At 43.0% G+C, this 17127-nt stretch overlaps 1 protein-coding gene across 1 annotated transcript in view; it reads right to left on the reverse strand.

Annotated features, from left to right (window-relative positions):
- The window catches only part of LOC137374857 (ubl carboxyl-terminal hydrolase 18-like), a 53468-nt gene that overhangs the window by 24192 nt on the left and 12149 nt on the right, over positions 1-17127 (reverse strand). The window contains exons 2-6 of the mRNA XM_068041414.1: positions 15207-15351; positions 14152-14248; positions 9608-9753; positions 3090-3169; positions 1327-1476 (exon numbers count right to left, since the gene is read on the reverse strand). Of these exons, the coding sequence (XP_067897515.1) occupies positions 1327-1476; positions 3090-3169; positions 9608-9753; positions 14152-14248; positions 15207-15351 (618 nt within the window). The remainder of the gene's footprint in view (positions 1-1326; positions 1477-3089; positions 3170-9607; positions 9754-14151; positions 14249-15206; positions 15352-17127) is intronic.

Here is a 17127-nt window from a genome sequence, read left to right on the forward strand (position 1 = left end):
CCTTCTCCCCCTCCTCCTTCTGTGAGCAGCTTGTCCTCTTTCTTGCTGCCTCTGCTTAATCTCTCTGTCATGCTGCAGGCCAAGGAGGATGGTAACTACAGCACCCATGGCTGGGAGCAAGTGGTCTGATCATAACCCTTGAAGTCAGAACCAAGGCTTTCTCCATATGCTGTACCACTCCATGAAAACTTCACTAACTTTAAACAACTTCTACAAGCTCAAACAGAACCAGCAGAAACTAATTAGCAATTAATCTGAGAGTGGTTGATGATGATTCCTTAAGAAGTGCTGGTGGGGAGTCATTTGTGCAGTTGAATGCCTGTTCAGCTATGTGTGTTTAAGAAAGGGTGTTAGCTGAAGCGACGAGGCTGAAAATGGCACCGCTAGAATCGAATCAGCACTACACACTGACTGACACCATGACCTGCTTATTCTATACATCTGGTGCATGCTCCTAACACCTACGCTACTAACCTTCCCAAAATGGTGTTCGGTGTGGTGTGCAAATGTGGCACAGACACCATTTTGGTACTAAAATGGCACCCATAGTGCCAAACATATGGGAGCTGAGGAGACCAATTTTGCAGCCAAAATTTCTGGAATAATTTTAACAATTTGATGCTGTGATGAGGGGGATTCTATGGGAAGATAAGCTAGATGGCTGAGGGATCTTTGTCATCTGCATTTACCCTTGTGAAATACTCTCTTCTAGTTCAGATTACGTGGCAAAAAAAACAACAAAGATTGATGCAAGTTTCTAAATCAAATCTTTGTTTTTTGCGATATCAGTAATTCACAGAGAAGGGGTTTACATTTTTCAGATAACTGGCTGTTTCCTAATACTTGTATTTAAAATGTGATTGACCTTATACAGATTACTGTAGTTAGTGTGCAAAATCACACTTAAACTTTTTAAAAAACAAATATGGGTTGTGTAAATGCAGATTTTGAGATCAGTATGATAATTTCTAATGTCTAGATTTCAGAATTCATTGAAATAGTTAGCCAAATGCAGCCATCGATAATCCCACCATTTGTGACATAATGCTTGGTTATTGAACAACTTCCTAGAACTGTCAAAGCTAGACAAAGCCATGCTAAAAAAAAGCCAGTCAAGACTGGGATCAGAATTTTTGTTCCAATTCCAGTTATCAAATCAAACCTTGAAGGGGTTCCTCTGTTCGGTTCTACGTGAGGATAAATCCACATCAGACTCCATTAAGAAGTTTATTTTTATGAATGTAAAGACTTGAGAGACTATTAACATGTTTACTATTAAAACATGATATCATGAATCAAAACGGGATTTAAGAAAATAACACTTACTACACTCTCATAAGGTTTCCCAGATGAAGGGTTGTAAAGCGAAAGAGGAATAGTCAGCATGTATCCAACCTGCTTGAATTCATGTTGGCATTCTAAACATTTTGTATATTCCTCAGTGGTTAGCATATGAAGATTATTAATATCACTGATCTGTAGAAAAATAAATATAAAACGTAGAACAATATTAATAGATTTCACTTTTCAATTCTCTCCTGGCACTTGGACCAGAATTTGCAGTCAGTGACAAAGTGATAGCAATCATCATGGACCTTAAAGAAAGCTGCGCTGAGAGATTTCGCAATCTCTGTGGCAAGAACTTTAACTCTCTTGCCATGCTATTGATTGTAGTGTTCTTCAATGCGGATTGCCAGCATTGAGCTGCAGTGACATCATCAATCTATCCAAGCAGCCAATCACATTACATAATTCTTACAGACAGCAAATCAAGATATGAAAAGCAATAAAATCAAATCACTTCAATTTTTTTTTTTACAGAGAGAGAAATAAATATTGGGATGTACACATGGGGTTAAGATAGAAGCTGAAATATCATGAACAATTTTGATTTTGGCAATTATTTTAACTTGAAAAAATCTAGTAATTAATCATAAAGGAGAAATGTAACAACATGCCCCAAATATAAAACTATTTTTTCAGGGTGCGATCATTTATTCAGCAATTGTTAGTACTCAGATCGCCATTAAAAACCTAGTTGCATCTTAATGAACAAGGTTTAAGTTTTTATGGGGTTTCTAATAGAAATATGAGAGTGCTAAACAGGAATCAACTGATTTCACCGATTGTGGGCTCTAAGGAGGATGTCACAGCACAGCCTGCACTGAATGAGAAACTGCAACTTCAGGATTTCCATGTTAATTTGCTAATACGTTAAATTCTGAAGTTGGGATCAATTTCAGTTTCACAAACTATAGAATTTTGCCCTCTCTTTGCAAGGAATCATTGCTTGCAACATGATCTAATAAAATACTTACTGATTAGAAGGGTATTGTAAGAATTGTAAGGGTATTAATCATTGGGTGGCACAGTGGCGCAGTGGTTAGCACCGCAGCCTCACAGCTCCAAGGACCCGGGTTTGATTCTGGTTACTGCCTGCGTGGAGTTTGCAAGTTCTCCCTGTGACCGCGTGGGTTTTCGCTGGGTGCTCCGGTTTCCTCCCACAGCCAAAGACTTGCAGGTGATAGGTAAATTGACCATTGTAAATTGCCCCTAGTGTAGGAAGGGAATATGGGATTACTGTAGGGTTAGTATAAATGGGTGGCTGTTGGTTGGCACAGACTTGGTGGGCCGAAGGGCCTGTTTCAGTTCTGTAACTCTAAATAAAATAAAAATAAACCCTCTGTTAAGTGGCCTTGGCAGATAAAGGAAACCTTTTGGCTTCTACTCCTCATCAGGATCCAGTGAAACCTGCTTGAGAGGGCATGTGTCTTCACTGCAGGTGAGGATAGGATTGGGCTTGGCAATGATATCCTCCATGATTGAATAACTTATTGACACTCACTGATGAAGAATGTCATTTGGATGAAGTACTGGTGGACTGTTAAGTAACTATGCAACTGCACTCTTAGGAAGATCCAGTCCCTTTACCACAGCAGAGGAAACATTGGAAACAAAAAGAGTGAACATCTCTTGACTTGTTTTATGTGCTCATCTCCGACAAATTCATAACCTGTTCAAACATACAACTTTATACAGGCCTATGGTCTGATAGAAAAATAAAAAGATTTCATTTCTCAGGTACTTACAAACTCTGTCTCCTTCAGCTGATCTTGTAACAGACTAAAGAGGGAACGAAATGTCTCTTCAGCATCCAGCTGAATCCCCACTTAAATTAAATGCAGAAATAAAACACCTTACATATTTGGGAATACCATACATCCATTGCACAACTCAGACTGCACCCTATAAAAATTACTATATTCTATAGAAATGACTACACTCTGTAAGAGTTTCGATGTAAGTCTGAGGATTTGTATTATATACTGAAATTGCTTTCTTCTCTGTAAAGCTACTAAAACAGATTCAGTCAAGCCTTTTCTTTTGATGCTGTTGTCTTGCTTACTAGCTCCATAACATAATCCTTGGAGGAGACAGTATTGTCCAAAGTGCTGTATGTTATATACATGTTATTTGCTAAGGTTTTTTAACTCACTTCTTGATGCAGATTTACATTGTGCTAAATTTTCTCCTCAGTGTTTTCAAAATTGGTAAACAATACTACCCAGTACCATTTAAACCCATGAATATGGTACATTAAAGCTGAACTGTAGATATCTAAATTCCAATATAAGTTATAAAGGGTTATCTGTACATTTGTTACAACTTCTCAGTCCTTCATTAGTCCTGTTAAAAAAAAAATGGTTGGGCAATGGCAGCCTGGGAGCAGAGAGATTCTACACCTAATGCACTATTCAGTGAATACATGATGTTCCACTCCAGCTAAATGAACAAGGATGGTGATAGTTTGGTGGTCCAGCATATTACTGTAACAATGCAATGAGCCATGGAAATTACCACATGACGGCGTTCCAAATCCCAGTTAAGCCATTGGGGAGATATTTCCCAGAGAAAATGGGCCTTTCCTAGGTGGGTAGAAAATCAGAAGACAAGTGAATGAGGAATTCCCGAACACCTTCTCAGGGTGAGGTTTGCCTGACCTGCAAACTGGAGAACAATGTGCTGAGGGACATAAACAAAGGATGAAAATCTCTTTCCTTTAAGCTGCTTCTTAAAACCTATCTTTATGACCAAGGTTTTGGTCATCTGCCCTAATATCTCCTGATGTAGCCTGGTGTCATATTTTGGTGGTAACATTCCTGTGAAGCACCTTGAAATGTCTTACTATGTTAAAGGATTTGTAAAAATACAAGTTGCTGTTAATGAACAGAGATGATATGCTGAGGTTAGGAATTTGGCAGATGGCGAAATGCGTGTGTGGATGTGTGTGGCGACAGTATTAACATGCCCTGCGATGCTGCCGCACAACATATTAGGATAGCGATATTCTGCAATGTCCTTCCAAGACATTATAACAAATAAAACACTGCTATAAAAATGTATTAACTGACAATGAGATAGATCAAGTTTGTCAGGAAAACCCTATATGTCAAATGGGAAATATTAATTTCATTGGATGGAAACTTACCTTAGACTTTTAATGGGAAAAAACCCTACAAGTAACTTTTAAAGAACTAACAGCCAAGATGGCCACTGCCATTTACATTTCAAATATCAGGAGATTGGACTGGAGACAAAAAGTCTAACAAGAAGCCCAACCAAGACTATTTTTAAATTTTTTTTATTCATTCATGGGATGTGGGCATCGCTGACCAGGCCAGCATTTATTGCCCATCCCTAATTGCCCTTGAGAAGGTGGTGGTGAGCTGCCTTCTTGAACCGCTGCAGTCCATGTGGGGTAGGTACACCCACAGTGCTGTTAGGAAGGGAGTTCCAGGATTTTGACCTAGCGACAGTGAAGGAACGGCGATATAGTTCCAAGTCAGGATAGTGTGTGACTTGGAGGGGAACTTGCAGGTGGTGGTGCTCCCATGCATTTGCTGCCCTTGTCCTTCTAGTTGGTAGAGGTCATGGGTTTGGAAGGTGCTGTCTAAGGAGCCTTGGTGCATTGTTGCAGTGCATCTTGTAGATGGTACACACTGCTGCCACTGTGCGTCGGTGGTGGAGGGAGTGAATGTTTGTAGATGGGGTGCCAATCAAGCAGGCTGGATGGTGTCGAGCTTCTTGAGTGTTGTTGGAGCTGCAACCATCCAGGCAAGTGAAGAGTATTCCATCACACTCCTGACTTGTGCCTTGGAGAAAGTGGACAGGCTTTGGGGAGTCAGGAGGTGAGTTACTCATCACAGGATTCCGGGCCTCTGACCTGCTCTTGTAGCTGTGGTATTTATATGGCTACTCCAGTTCAGTTTCTGATCAATGGTAGCCCCTAGGATGTTGATAGTGGGGGATTCAGCGATGGTAATGCCATTGAATGTCAAGGGGAGATGGTTAGATTCTCTCTTGTTGGAGATGGTCATTGCCTGGCACTTGTGTGGCGTGAATGTTACTTGCCACTTATCAGCCCAAGCCTGGATATTGTCCAGGTCTTGTTGCATTTCTACACGGACTGCTTCAGTATCTGAGGAGTCATGAATGGTGCTGAACATTGTGCAATCATCAGCGAACATCCCCACTTCTGACCTTATGATTGAAGGAAGGTCATTGATGAAGCAGCTGAAGATGGTTGGGCCTAGGACACAACCTGAGGAACTCCTGCAGTGATGTCCTCGAGCTCAGATGATTGACCTCCAACAACCACAACCATCTTCCTTTGCACTAGGTATGACTCCAACCAGTGGAGGGTTTTCCCCCTGATTCCCATTGACTCCAGTTTTGCTGGGGCTCCTTGATGCCATACTCGGTCAAATGCTGCCTTGATGTCAAGGGCAGTCACTCTAACCTCACCTCTGGAGTTCAGCTCCTTTGTCCATGTTTGAACCAATAAGGTCAGTAGCTGAGTGGCCCTGGTGGAACCCAAACTGAGCGTCACTAAGCAGGTTATTGCTAAGCAAGTGCCGCTTGATGGCACTGTTGATGACACCTTCCATCACTTTATGCTGATTGAGAGTAGGCTGATGGGGCGGTAATTGGCCGGGTTGGACTTGTCCTGCTTTTTGTTTACAGGACATACCTGGGCAATTTTCCACATTGCAGGGTAGATGCCAGTGTTGTAGCTGTACAGGAACAGCTTGGTTAGGGGCACGGCAAGTTCTGGAGCACAGGTCTTCAGTACTATTGCCGTAATATTATCAGGGCCCAGAACCTTTGCAGTATGCAGTGCCCTCAGTTGTTTCTTGATATTACGCGGAGTGAATCGAATTGGCTGATGTCTAGCATCTGTGATGCTGGGGAGTTCAGGAGGAGGAAAATGCTTCAGCCATATCTTTCGCACTGATGTGCTGGGCTCCCCCATCATTGAGGATGGGGATATTTGTGGAGCCACCTCCTCCAGTTAGTTGTTTAATTGTCCATCATCATTCACGGCTGGATGTGGCAGGACTGCAGAGCTTAGATCTGATCTGTTGGTTATGGGATCGCTTAGCTCTGGCTATCGCATGCTGGGTATGCAGTTTGGCATGCAGATAGTCCTGTGTTGTAGCTTCACCAGGTCGACACCTCATTTTGAGGTATGCCTGGTGCTGCTCCTGGCATGCCCTCCTGCACTCTTCATTGAACCAGGGTTGGTCTCCTGGCTTGATGGTAATGGTAGAGTCGGGGATATGCCGGGTCATGAGATTACAGATTGTGGTTGAGTACAATTCTGCTGCTGCTGATGGCGCACAGCGCCTCATGGATGCCTAGTTTTGCCTTGCTAGATCTGCTCGAAATCTATCCCATTCAGCACGGTGGTGGTGCCACACAACACGAAGGAGGGTATCCTCAATGTGAAGGCGGGACTTCGTCTCCACAACGACTGTGCGGTGGTCACTCCTACCAATACTGTCATGGGATGATGCATCTGCGGCAGGCAGGTTGGTGAGGACGAGGTCAAGTATGTTTTCCCCTCTTGTTGGTTCACTCACCACCTGCCGCATACCCAGTCTAGCAGATATGTCATTTAGGACTCGGCCAGCTCGGTCAATAGTGGTGCTACCGAGCCACTCTTGGTGATGGACATTGAAGTCCCCCACCCAGAGTACATTCTGTGCCCTTGCCACCCTCAGTGCTTCCTCCAAGTGGTGTTCAACATGGAGGAGTACTAACTCATCAGCTGAGGGAGGGCAGTAGGTGGCAATCAGCAGGAGGTTTCCTTGTCCATGTTTGATCTGATGCCATGAGACTTCATGGGGTCCAGAGTCGATGTTGAGGACTCCCAGGGCAACTCCCTCCCTTCTGTGTCACCACCTCTGGTGGGTCTGTCATGCCGGTGGGACAGGACATACCCGGGGATGGTGATGGCCATGTCTGGGACATTGTCTGTAAGGTATGATTCTGTGAGTATGACTATGTCAGGCTGTTGCTTGACTAGTCTGTGGGATAGCTCTCCCAACTTTGGCACAAGCCCCCAGATGTTAGTAAGGAGGACTTTGCAGGGTCGACAGGGCTGGGTTTGCCATTGTCGTTTCTGGTGCCTAGGTCGATGCCGGGTGGTCCATCCGGTTTCATTCAATTTTATTAACTTCGTAGCGGGTAAATACAACTGAGTGGCTTGCTAGGCCATTTCAGAGGGCATGTAAGAGTCAACCACATTGCTGTGGGTCTGGAGTCACATGTAGGCCAGATCAGGTAACGAGAGCAGATTTCCTTCCCTAAAGGACATTAGTGAACCAGATGAGTTTTTACAACAATCGACAATGGTTTCATGTCCATCATTAGATTAGCTTTTAATGCCAGATTTATTAATTGAATTCAAATTCCACCTTCTGCTGTGGTGGGATTTGAACCCATATTCCCAGAGCAATACCCTGGGTCTCTGGGTTACTAGTCCAGTGACAATGCCACTACACCACTGCCTCCACAATGGCTTCCTCTAAGTAACTGAGTTACCTGGAATGGCTTCATTAGCTTGACAGTCAAGGCCATCCCACCCTTTAACTTTGAAAGAGATAACCCCCTCCAAGGGCTGGATTCTATGCAGCCCTTGACATCGGGATTCGTGGTGGGGGGTGGGGGGGGGCACCTGAAGATGGCCCTGGATGAGGTCCGCCACAGACCCTGTGCCAGCAGGGCCCGGCCTGATATTGCTGACAGGGTGAGGCCTCGTGGCAGCCCGCTGCTGCTTGGTGACACGACCTAAATCTAAATATTTAAATAAATTAAAATACCTGCATTAATGACTATCCTGTCGCCTCCTGAAGTCCTGCCGCGATCTTCACCCTGAAGGCCGGCATGGCTGCGCCTTCAGATCCCCGTCCAGGGAAACAAGGCGCAACATTGGTGGGGAGCGGGGAGGAGGTAAGTTTCTCAGTGTGGGGGGGGGGAGCGCCATGATGTCATAAATGTAGGGATGGTGGGAAATTTAAAGTTTGTGTAGTTTGGAGGGGGAAGGGGGAAGGTCAGATTGTGAAGATATGTGTTTTGGAGGAGAAGGGCAAATAATTAATGTAATTAATATTGGGGGTGGGACAGGAGCAAAAGAAATGTTTTATTTATTTTAATTCAATTTCACTTTAAATACTTAAATTAGCTGGTAGGGCTGACAGCCCTTTAAAAATGGTGTGAGCACTTGTGCACAGGCAGCTGACACCATTGCCGAGAATGGACAGCTCACCCCCTCCACATGATCGGGGTGGGCAGCCTGCCCCTGTTATTTAAATGAGCCGCTGCGCTCGGAATCACGATGACTCTTTGATGTACGGCCCGCATAGGCGGGCCATCATTTTTTCTGCCCACGGCCGATTTCGGTGGCGGGCTTATAGAATTCAGCCCTGAGTGTGAATGGACACCCTGGGGCGTGTAGAACCTTGAATTTCATTGGAAGATTTCAGAAAAACCTTCTTGGAAACAAAGGGGATTGAAAAGAACCATGTGACCGCCTGATCATCTCTGAAAAAACAAGTTTCATTGTACAGCAAATGAGACAAAGAGTAACTGAGTGTACAACAGCACAGAAGGCTGCAGCTCCCCACCTCTCACTCTCTTCTTTCTCTCTCCTCAGAAAACATCAAGTGAAAACTGTCTGCGACTGGGGACCCAGACTGCTACAGCCAGTGACAATGGGAATAGAGCCAACTGCAATTCTGCCTTCAAGCAACCTTGAGCAAAGCAGACCAACCAAAGTGCACTTTGACCAGCGAGGACTTCATGAATACAACTTCAGCCAATGACTACTGGATTTACAGACTGTATTTAAGTTCCATTTATCCTGCACTTTAATCCAGCCACCAAATCTATTTTCCCTCCTGTAATCTATTCATATGTGTATGATTCTCATGTGAATGTGTGCATGAATGTGTAGCGTATTTTTAGTATCTTTAAATCGGGTTAGAGTGTCAAGTATAATAAACTTACCTCTTCTTGTTTATACTCAAGAAAACCTGTCCAATTGGTTCTTTCTCAATCACAGTAACGGTAAAAGATAAAACACTCACAAAGGTGGTAAGCATAGTCACTGTTTAAGAGGAATAAACCCTGTTGCAGTCAAACACTCACTGTAACACTCATTTATTTTCAGATACTAAACTGACTTCATCAGATTTTTTCACACTCTTTGTTCAACAGGTAAAGTCAAGTTAACTATCCAAAATGAAGCTGGCAGTATACTTACTGTTAATATGGTTTAATATCAAGCACCGAATAAATTTCAAAGGAAATATCGTTCTCTGGGTATTATCCTGCAGATGCTGGAACACTTTGTCAAGATGATATGGGATGTGGTTATTGGCTTTTATCAGAGCACCTTTCTGTCGACACCTATAACAAGGGAACAAACGAACTGTGTACCCAGAAAACTAACTCAATAGAAGCATGTTCATTGCGATGGACAGGGATGGACAAAAATAAAACTGAGAGGCCACATCTTTGGCAAAGAGTGTATGATTCAAATGAGCCATTGCCTGCTTTGTGTCAGTACAGACTTTCTGTTGGATCATAAAGTGTAACTAGGAGTAATCACAAAGAAATTTGGATCTGTAAGCCTCAAGATATTTCACAGCAAATAGTTTCTGCTGTACAATGTTTTATTTTCCTTTTTACTCACAGTTTCTTTGCATCAAGAACTTTCCCAAGCAACAGACAGGACGAAGACTTAATTGCACCAGTTACTTTACCACTATTAGGTGCTATGTATGTGCAACCATAGGTAATGAGTCTTTCAATTTCTTTTTCTTCCCTTTGTGGATGTGGTTTGCTTCTTTTCTGCACTAATCAATGGTGGTACAGTTTGGTTAGGGAACACATCATGCAGCAGATTGAGTGTAAACCCCATCCTAACAATCAATTTATTTTCCTCTCTCTAATTTCTTCTTGTCCTTGACTGAAGGGCATGAATCATATTGTGGTATGGTTGCACAGGTGCCAGCTGCCCTCTGGTACCGTGCCCAACAGACCTTTCTCAAACCAGCCCAGATGCTTACCACAAGGTACATCAGAGCTATGCCTGACCCTTTGGCCAAGCAGTAACTATTCCAGTAATGTAATCAGGCTTGGTTGATTTTTCCTCCCTTGGTCAAGGGGCCTGAGGGCCAGTGTAGTAGATTTACTATAGCCGATTGAGATTGGCTTCCTTAGCCAAAACTAGGAATCAAACTTTAGACATTGCTAGTCTGTACTAGGCAGTGCTAGGTGGCAAGTTTGCCAATTGAGGGAACTCTTTTTATATCACTACAGTATTCATCATATTAGGCTATTCCGTTCCATTTATAATAAAAAATGATGCTTCAAATAAATAGAACACAATTTGAGCATAAAAGTAAACATTTGATTTATTTTTAATATGTTCTTTGACTAATGGAATGGTGCACACTGATTTTCATCTTAACCTATGCATAGAAATTTGTAGCTCAGATGTGAATCAGAAAATGACAGGTCACTGAAAACTCCAGTATTGGTTTCTTTGCATGGGCTACCAGTAGGTGGCACTGCTGCCCAGTAGCTGGTAAAACTGGAATGTATAGTATCAGTCGACAACCAAGTTCATCATTAATATATATTTTTGATACCAAGTCATCAATATTACCCTATCAAGCCCTTTCAGAGTCTTGTATGTCTCAATTAGATCACCTCTCATTCATCTAAACTTCAGAGAATATATAATAAAATGTATCAAGCTCAATTTTGAAAATTTAATTTGACTCAGCATCCACAGCCTTTTGGGGAAGAGAGTTTAAAATTTCCACTAACCTCTGTGTAAGAAAAACAAAATTGCTTCTTGATTTTAAGACTTAATTCCTAAAGATGATGTCCTCTTGTTCTGAACCCCTCCACCAGAGGAAAGAGTTTCTCTCTATCTACTCTATTGAATACCTTTATCATTTTTGATCCCTTAATTAGATCAGCTCTCCAAACTTAAGGGAATACAAACCAAGTTTATGCAAACTATGCTCTTAATTTAACCTCCTAAATTCTGGTATCACTCTGGGTGAATGCGTGCTGCACCTACTCCAAGGCCAGTGTATATCATGAGGCCTCAGTTCTCCCATTGTAATAATCGCAGATAAGGTCATCTCTTATTGCACCATTCCACCCACACCCCCTTCTCTGTCCCACCCAATTTCCTTCTGTATCCGCAGATGAAAAACTCCCCCTAGTTCATTTACAACTGCACTTCCAAAATTCCAACTGTCCAGCATTTGGCCCTCTGTCCACCATGACATTTCTGCAGCTACAGATTTGTTCGACCGCACCTCCACCTTTGATGCCCTAGTTCCCATGAAAAACATGACTTTCTCTCACTCTGGCCGTACCTCCGGTACAGCCCTCATCTCCACTCCCTTTTGACCAACGGCCGCAGACTTGACAGATACGGTGGACAACTGGCTTAGCCATCCACCGCCAGATCTGGCTAGACCTTTTGTCTGCCACAACTGCTTAGTATTCTAGGATCATCCGAGAATGCAGAGATGACCCCCAGCTTCTTTTCTCTACTGCAAACCATCTTCTTAAAACCCTCTCCCCTGTGTCCTCCACCCTTACCGTCAATAACAAGTGTGAGGAGCTCATGGGCCCATCTGTCACTAAGATTGAGTCCATACGATCAGCTGCCTCTATGCTTCCCTCCCTTCCACTAACCCACCTGGCCAAACCTCCTCTAAAGCTCCCACTGCCCTAGCCTGAATTCGCATCTTTCTCTCCTGTCTCCCCTCATACCCTCTCTGAGCTCATTTTGCCTCTGAGACCCAGCTCCTGTTCCCTCAACCATATTCCACTAAACTATTGACCACCCACTTCCCTTCCTAGTTCCCGTGTTAGCCAATATTGTTAACAGTTCTCTTTCTTCAGGTGTTGTCCCTCTCCTTCAAACCTGCTGTCATCACTCCGCTCCTCAAAAAGTGCACTCTTGACCCCACCGTCCTTGCAAACTACCTCCCCAAATCTAACCTCCCTTTCCTCTCCAACATCCATGAATGTGTTGTTGCCTCCCAAATTTGTGCCCCTCTTTCCTGGAACTCTATGTCTGAATCCCTCCAATCAAGTTTCCGTCCCTTCCACAAGACCAAAATGCTTTTCATCAAAGTCATGAATGATATCTTATGTGACTGTGACAAAGGTAAACTATTCCTCCTCATCCTTCTCGATCTGTCTGCAGCCTTTGACATGGTTGACCACACCATTCTCCTGCAATGCCTCTTCAGTGTCATCTAGGAGGGTGGGACTGCAGGTACTTGGTTCCATTCTTATCTATCTAATTGTAGCATGAGAATCATCTGCAATAACATATTTTCCTGCTGCTGCAACATTATCTCTTATGACCTCTGAGAATCTATCCTTGGACCCCTTCTATTCCTCATCTCCATGGTGCTCCTCGGCGACATCATCTGAAATTACAATGTCAGTTTTCACACATATGCTGATGACACCCAGCTGCACCTCACCGCCACCTCCCTCGACTCCTCTACTGTCTCTAAATTATCAGACTGCTTGTCTGACATCGAGTACTGGATGAACAGAAATGTTCTCCAATATTAGGAAGACTGAAGCTATTGCCTTTGGTTACTGCTACAAACTCCGTTCCCTAGCTACAAACTCCATCCCTCTGTTTGGCAACGTTCTGGAACTAAACCAGTTTGTTCATAACCTTGGTGTCATATTTGACCCAGAGATGAGCTTCCAATAACATATTTGCATATATCTCGGAGTGTTGTGGTGCTGAAGGAGATCATAGAAATGGGGAGGGGCGAGGCCATGGAGGGATTTGAAAACAAGGAAAAGAATCACTAAGTCTGCCTATTTCCACCTCTGTAATATCGCCTGACTTTTCCCGTCTCTGTTCATCTGCAAAAGAAATCCTTATTCATATCTTTGTTACCTCTAGACTTAATTATTCCGATGCACTCCTGGCCTGGCTCACACATTTTACCTATCTGTAAATTTGAGGTCATCCAAAACTTTGCTGCCCATGGCCTAACTCACGCCATCTATCACCCTTGTGCTCGCTGACCTACATTGGTTCCAGGTTAAGCAATGCCTTGATTTTAAAATTGTCATCTTTGTTTTCAAATCCCTCCATGGCTTCGCCGCTCCCCATTTCTGTGATCTCCTTCAGCACCACAACACTCCGAAATATACACACTCAGCTAATTCTGGCCTGTTAAGCATCCCTGATTTATATCGCTCCACCATTAGTAGCTCTGCCATTTGTTGCTAAGGTCCTAAGCTCTGAAATTTCCTCCCTATACTTCTCTGCTTATCTTTCATCCTTTAATATACTCCTTAAAACCTACCTCTTTGGCTAAGCTTTAAGACATCTGATCTCATATTACCTTATGCAGCTCAGTAGCAAATTTTGCATCATAACACTCCTGTGAAGCACTTTGGGACCTTTTATTACATTAAAGGTGCTATATAAATACAAATTGTTGTTGTGGGTCAGTGTTCTAAATTGAATCCAAATTCCCAGATGTTCTGTACAACTGAAGCATCATTTTGTCATTTAGCTGAAATTCAGTCTGGATTCCTTAGAATGAATATTACAGATTTCAATAAAATGAATCTAAAATTACTTTAACGGTGTTTTGTGTGTGTAAAAATATAAAAGGTATGTCACAAATATGGTCAAATTTGCAAAACCTGGTAGAGGTTAAAATATGTGGTACAAATATAGTCTTGATTAGTTACAAAATAAAAAATCAGCTTAGTGAAACTGGAACTTACTTCAATAGTAAGATTTTATATTCTGGAGTCATAAACAAGGTCTGCAGAAGGGCATTCACACAGCAGTTGTTGCTTGTATTGGTGAGTCCCACAAATCCTATAAAAAGAAGTGTTATATTATACACTTTGTTGTTCTAGCCTCCATGTTTGCTGATATGCAGCTTCAAGCTTCTAGCAATCAGATGACATTTAAAATTCAGTCAGGCTGTCAATCCCCATTTTTCCAACAAACTATGCTGTGCATTCTCCCCCAAGTTACTTCATCTATTCAGGAAGTAAATAAGTAAAGGGAAAAGAGAACTTTCATTGATACCTTTCACATCCAATTAATTACAATTTTGTGTTCACTTTTGGGATGGAGGCAAACACAGCAGTTAATTTGAACACATTATGTTTCCACAAACAGCAATGAAATAAATCACCAGTCCATCTGTTTAAGTTGCACTGCTTGAGGTACAGTGTAGAGACTGGAAATATAGAATAGTGCCACGGAATCTTTTGCATTCACTGAGCAGGCAGGCCTCATTTAATATCTCATTTGGTAATGTACCTCCTCATCACTGCATTGAAGCAATAGCCTAAATGACATGATCAGACCCTGCAGTGGGACTTGAACCCACAACCGTCAGACTCAGGTAAGAGTACTGCTACTGTGCGAAGCTGGTATTCCGAAATTTAATTCTGCACACAACGTTCCAATATCCCAAGAGTGTAGGAACTGCAGTTTTCTGGAATTTTTGCATATCTATACCTAAACAGATGATTGTGATTCAAGTGGGGTTCTTGCTAAACATCAAGATTGTTGCATACCGTGGTGGATGCATATGCTGACAATATAGTAATACAGGTGACATTCATAGAGAACAAAATTAATACGGGAAACAGATTAAATTATTCCAGCTTTCTTCATAGACACTGTAAACCCCCATCCAGGTGAAAAAAGCCTATGGGACAAAACAGCACCTACTGAAGAGGTAGGTTTTTCTTATTGAAGTCATTGTGAGCTTCACTTCAGGTGTACTTCAATTCAGCTTATCATCTTAGCATGCACTTACGTTGATTTTTAGAGTATCTTGTGGGTGGCCTCTCTTCACAGACTTGGTCAACAGAGTTTTGTTCATGGTTACAGAAATATGGTACATGAGCCTGGGTTGCGATTCCTGGAGAATGCAGCATTGCATCTCTGTTTAATTTTCTTTCCTGAAACATATAGATATGGAGTTGAATCATCCTGTATGCAACTTCATCCATAGATTTGCAGCATGTGACTGGAAAATTATTGCCAATAAGCTATTCCATGAAATATAAAGCGTGCATTACAGCTGTTTAGCAATAATTTTAGGAGCACAAGATCAGATATTTGGAATGTAAGTAATTTCACCAACAGTTAGACAAATGTACACTACAGTCGGAATTTCACACATGCAGGCTGATGGCAGAAGGGGGACGTAACATTGAGTGACAGCTGGGGGTTGCCATTCCCGACGCCCTTCTGGCCCCACTGCAGTTTTACACAAGGCAGCAGCAGTGAGAAACGGCCTGCCCGCCCGCCCCAGGCTAATCAAGGCACTTAAGTGGCCATTAATTGCCAGGGGGTTGGCCCTCATGATCGGATGCCCTGTGTCCCATGGAAGGTCCTCCCCAGGCCCACCTCTCCCCACTACTCACTCCCCCCCGGCCCTCCCAAACAATACCCCCTTCCCTCACCGGAGCTTGGCTGATTGTCCCTGGCGAGCCCGGAACGACTACCTTGTTTCAGGTGCCGTCATCCTTCTTGCTTCTATTGGCTGCGTGCAGTCCCAGCAGTGGCCACTGCTCCGGGTGGCGCTGCTGGGATTAAGAGCTGCTGGCCCACTGATTGGCTGGCAGCTCCATTAGGCAGGGCTTCCTGCCTCAAGGAGGTCAAAGTCCTGCCCAAGGCCAATCAAGGGAGCGAAAAATCCCCTGCGTGGCTCCCCAGGCCCAGCGGAGGCGGGCTTGCCCCCAACTTTTCAGCCGGTGGACCAGGCCTCCACCCAACATAAAATTCCAGCCCATATGTGTTAAGCATACCTCTGAGTGACGTTTACACTACTCTGCACATTCTAATATAGGTTTAACACAGCAGTAAGTGGTTGTTGTTGGTGTACTGAAACCCCAACCTAGGAAATTATAAAGGAGAAGATCCAATTGACTTGGCTATGGAAGCCATCTTGATGATTTATTTAAAAATGACATCAGTATTACTACAGTTGGACTAGATTTAAAAAATTTGTTCACCACAAGTGTGACAGATTGTGCAAGACTGATTAACATAGGCCTCATTAGTCCCTCTGGTATTCAAAGAGGGCAGAGGACAGGAGAGGTAGTCACACAAGAGGACAGGAAAAATATCCTACGTTTGTAAAAGCATATACAAGCCTAGGATGAATAACATAGCGTTATCAGGTTAGCAGTACATTAGGAGGTCTAGGCTCACCAGAGGGGGATTACAGAACTGGATGAAACAGTGCTCTAGATTTCTGCAGATTTTCAGTGACTCCAACTGCTTTTACTGTACCTATTGAATTGTAAGCAGTCAATTTCTTTGGATATTGCTTCTTTTCAAGGCACCAGGAAGAAATTATAATGTCACTGACACCTAGAAAATAACTGTTCAAGAGGTGGGCAGGATTAACTGATTCCTCTGAAATAGTAGAAACACAGTTAAAGCTCCATACTATGTTGACCTTCCACACCACTGGGTGTAGTTGACTGTAAGCAGATTCTGTTAAACAGTTTTTGTCAAACAGGAATATAAGGGTTTTTATTTCATCAATATGCAGCAATCTGAAGAAGTGCAGAAAATTATTTGATAAGGTCCTTCCAAACTCTCAACACAAATCAAGTGACTACATGCAAGGAGTAATTTTGCAATCCTATGTTCACAATGGGGAGTCATGCTCAAAAGGAACACAGATCAGAGAAGGACGATAATTTTGTAGCCCGAATTTTCAA

The sequence above is a fragment of the Heterodontus francisci genome, chromosome 11, assembly GCF_036365525.1.
Source record: "Heterodontus francisci isolate sHetFra1 chromosome 11, sHetFra1.hap1, whole genome shotgun sequence".
NCBI classification, from domain to species: Eukaryota; Metazoa; Chordata; class Chondrichthyes; order Heterodontiformes; family Heterodontidae; genus Heterodontus; species Heterodontus francisci.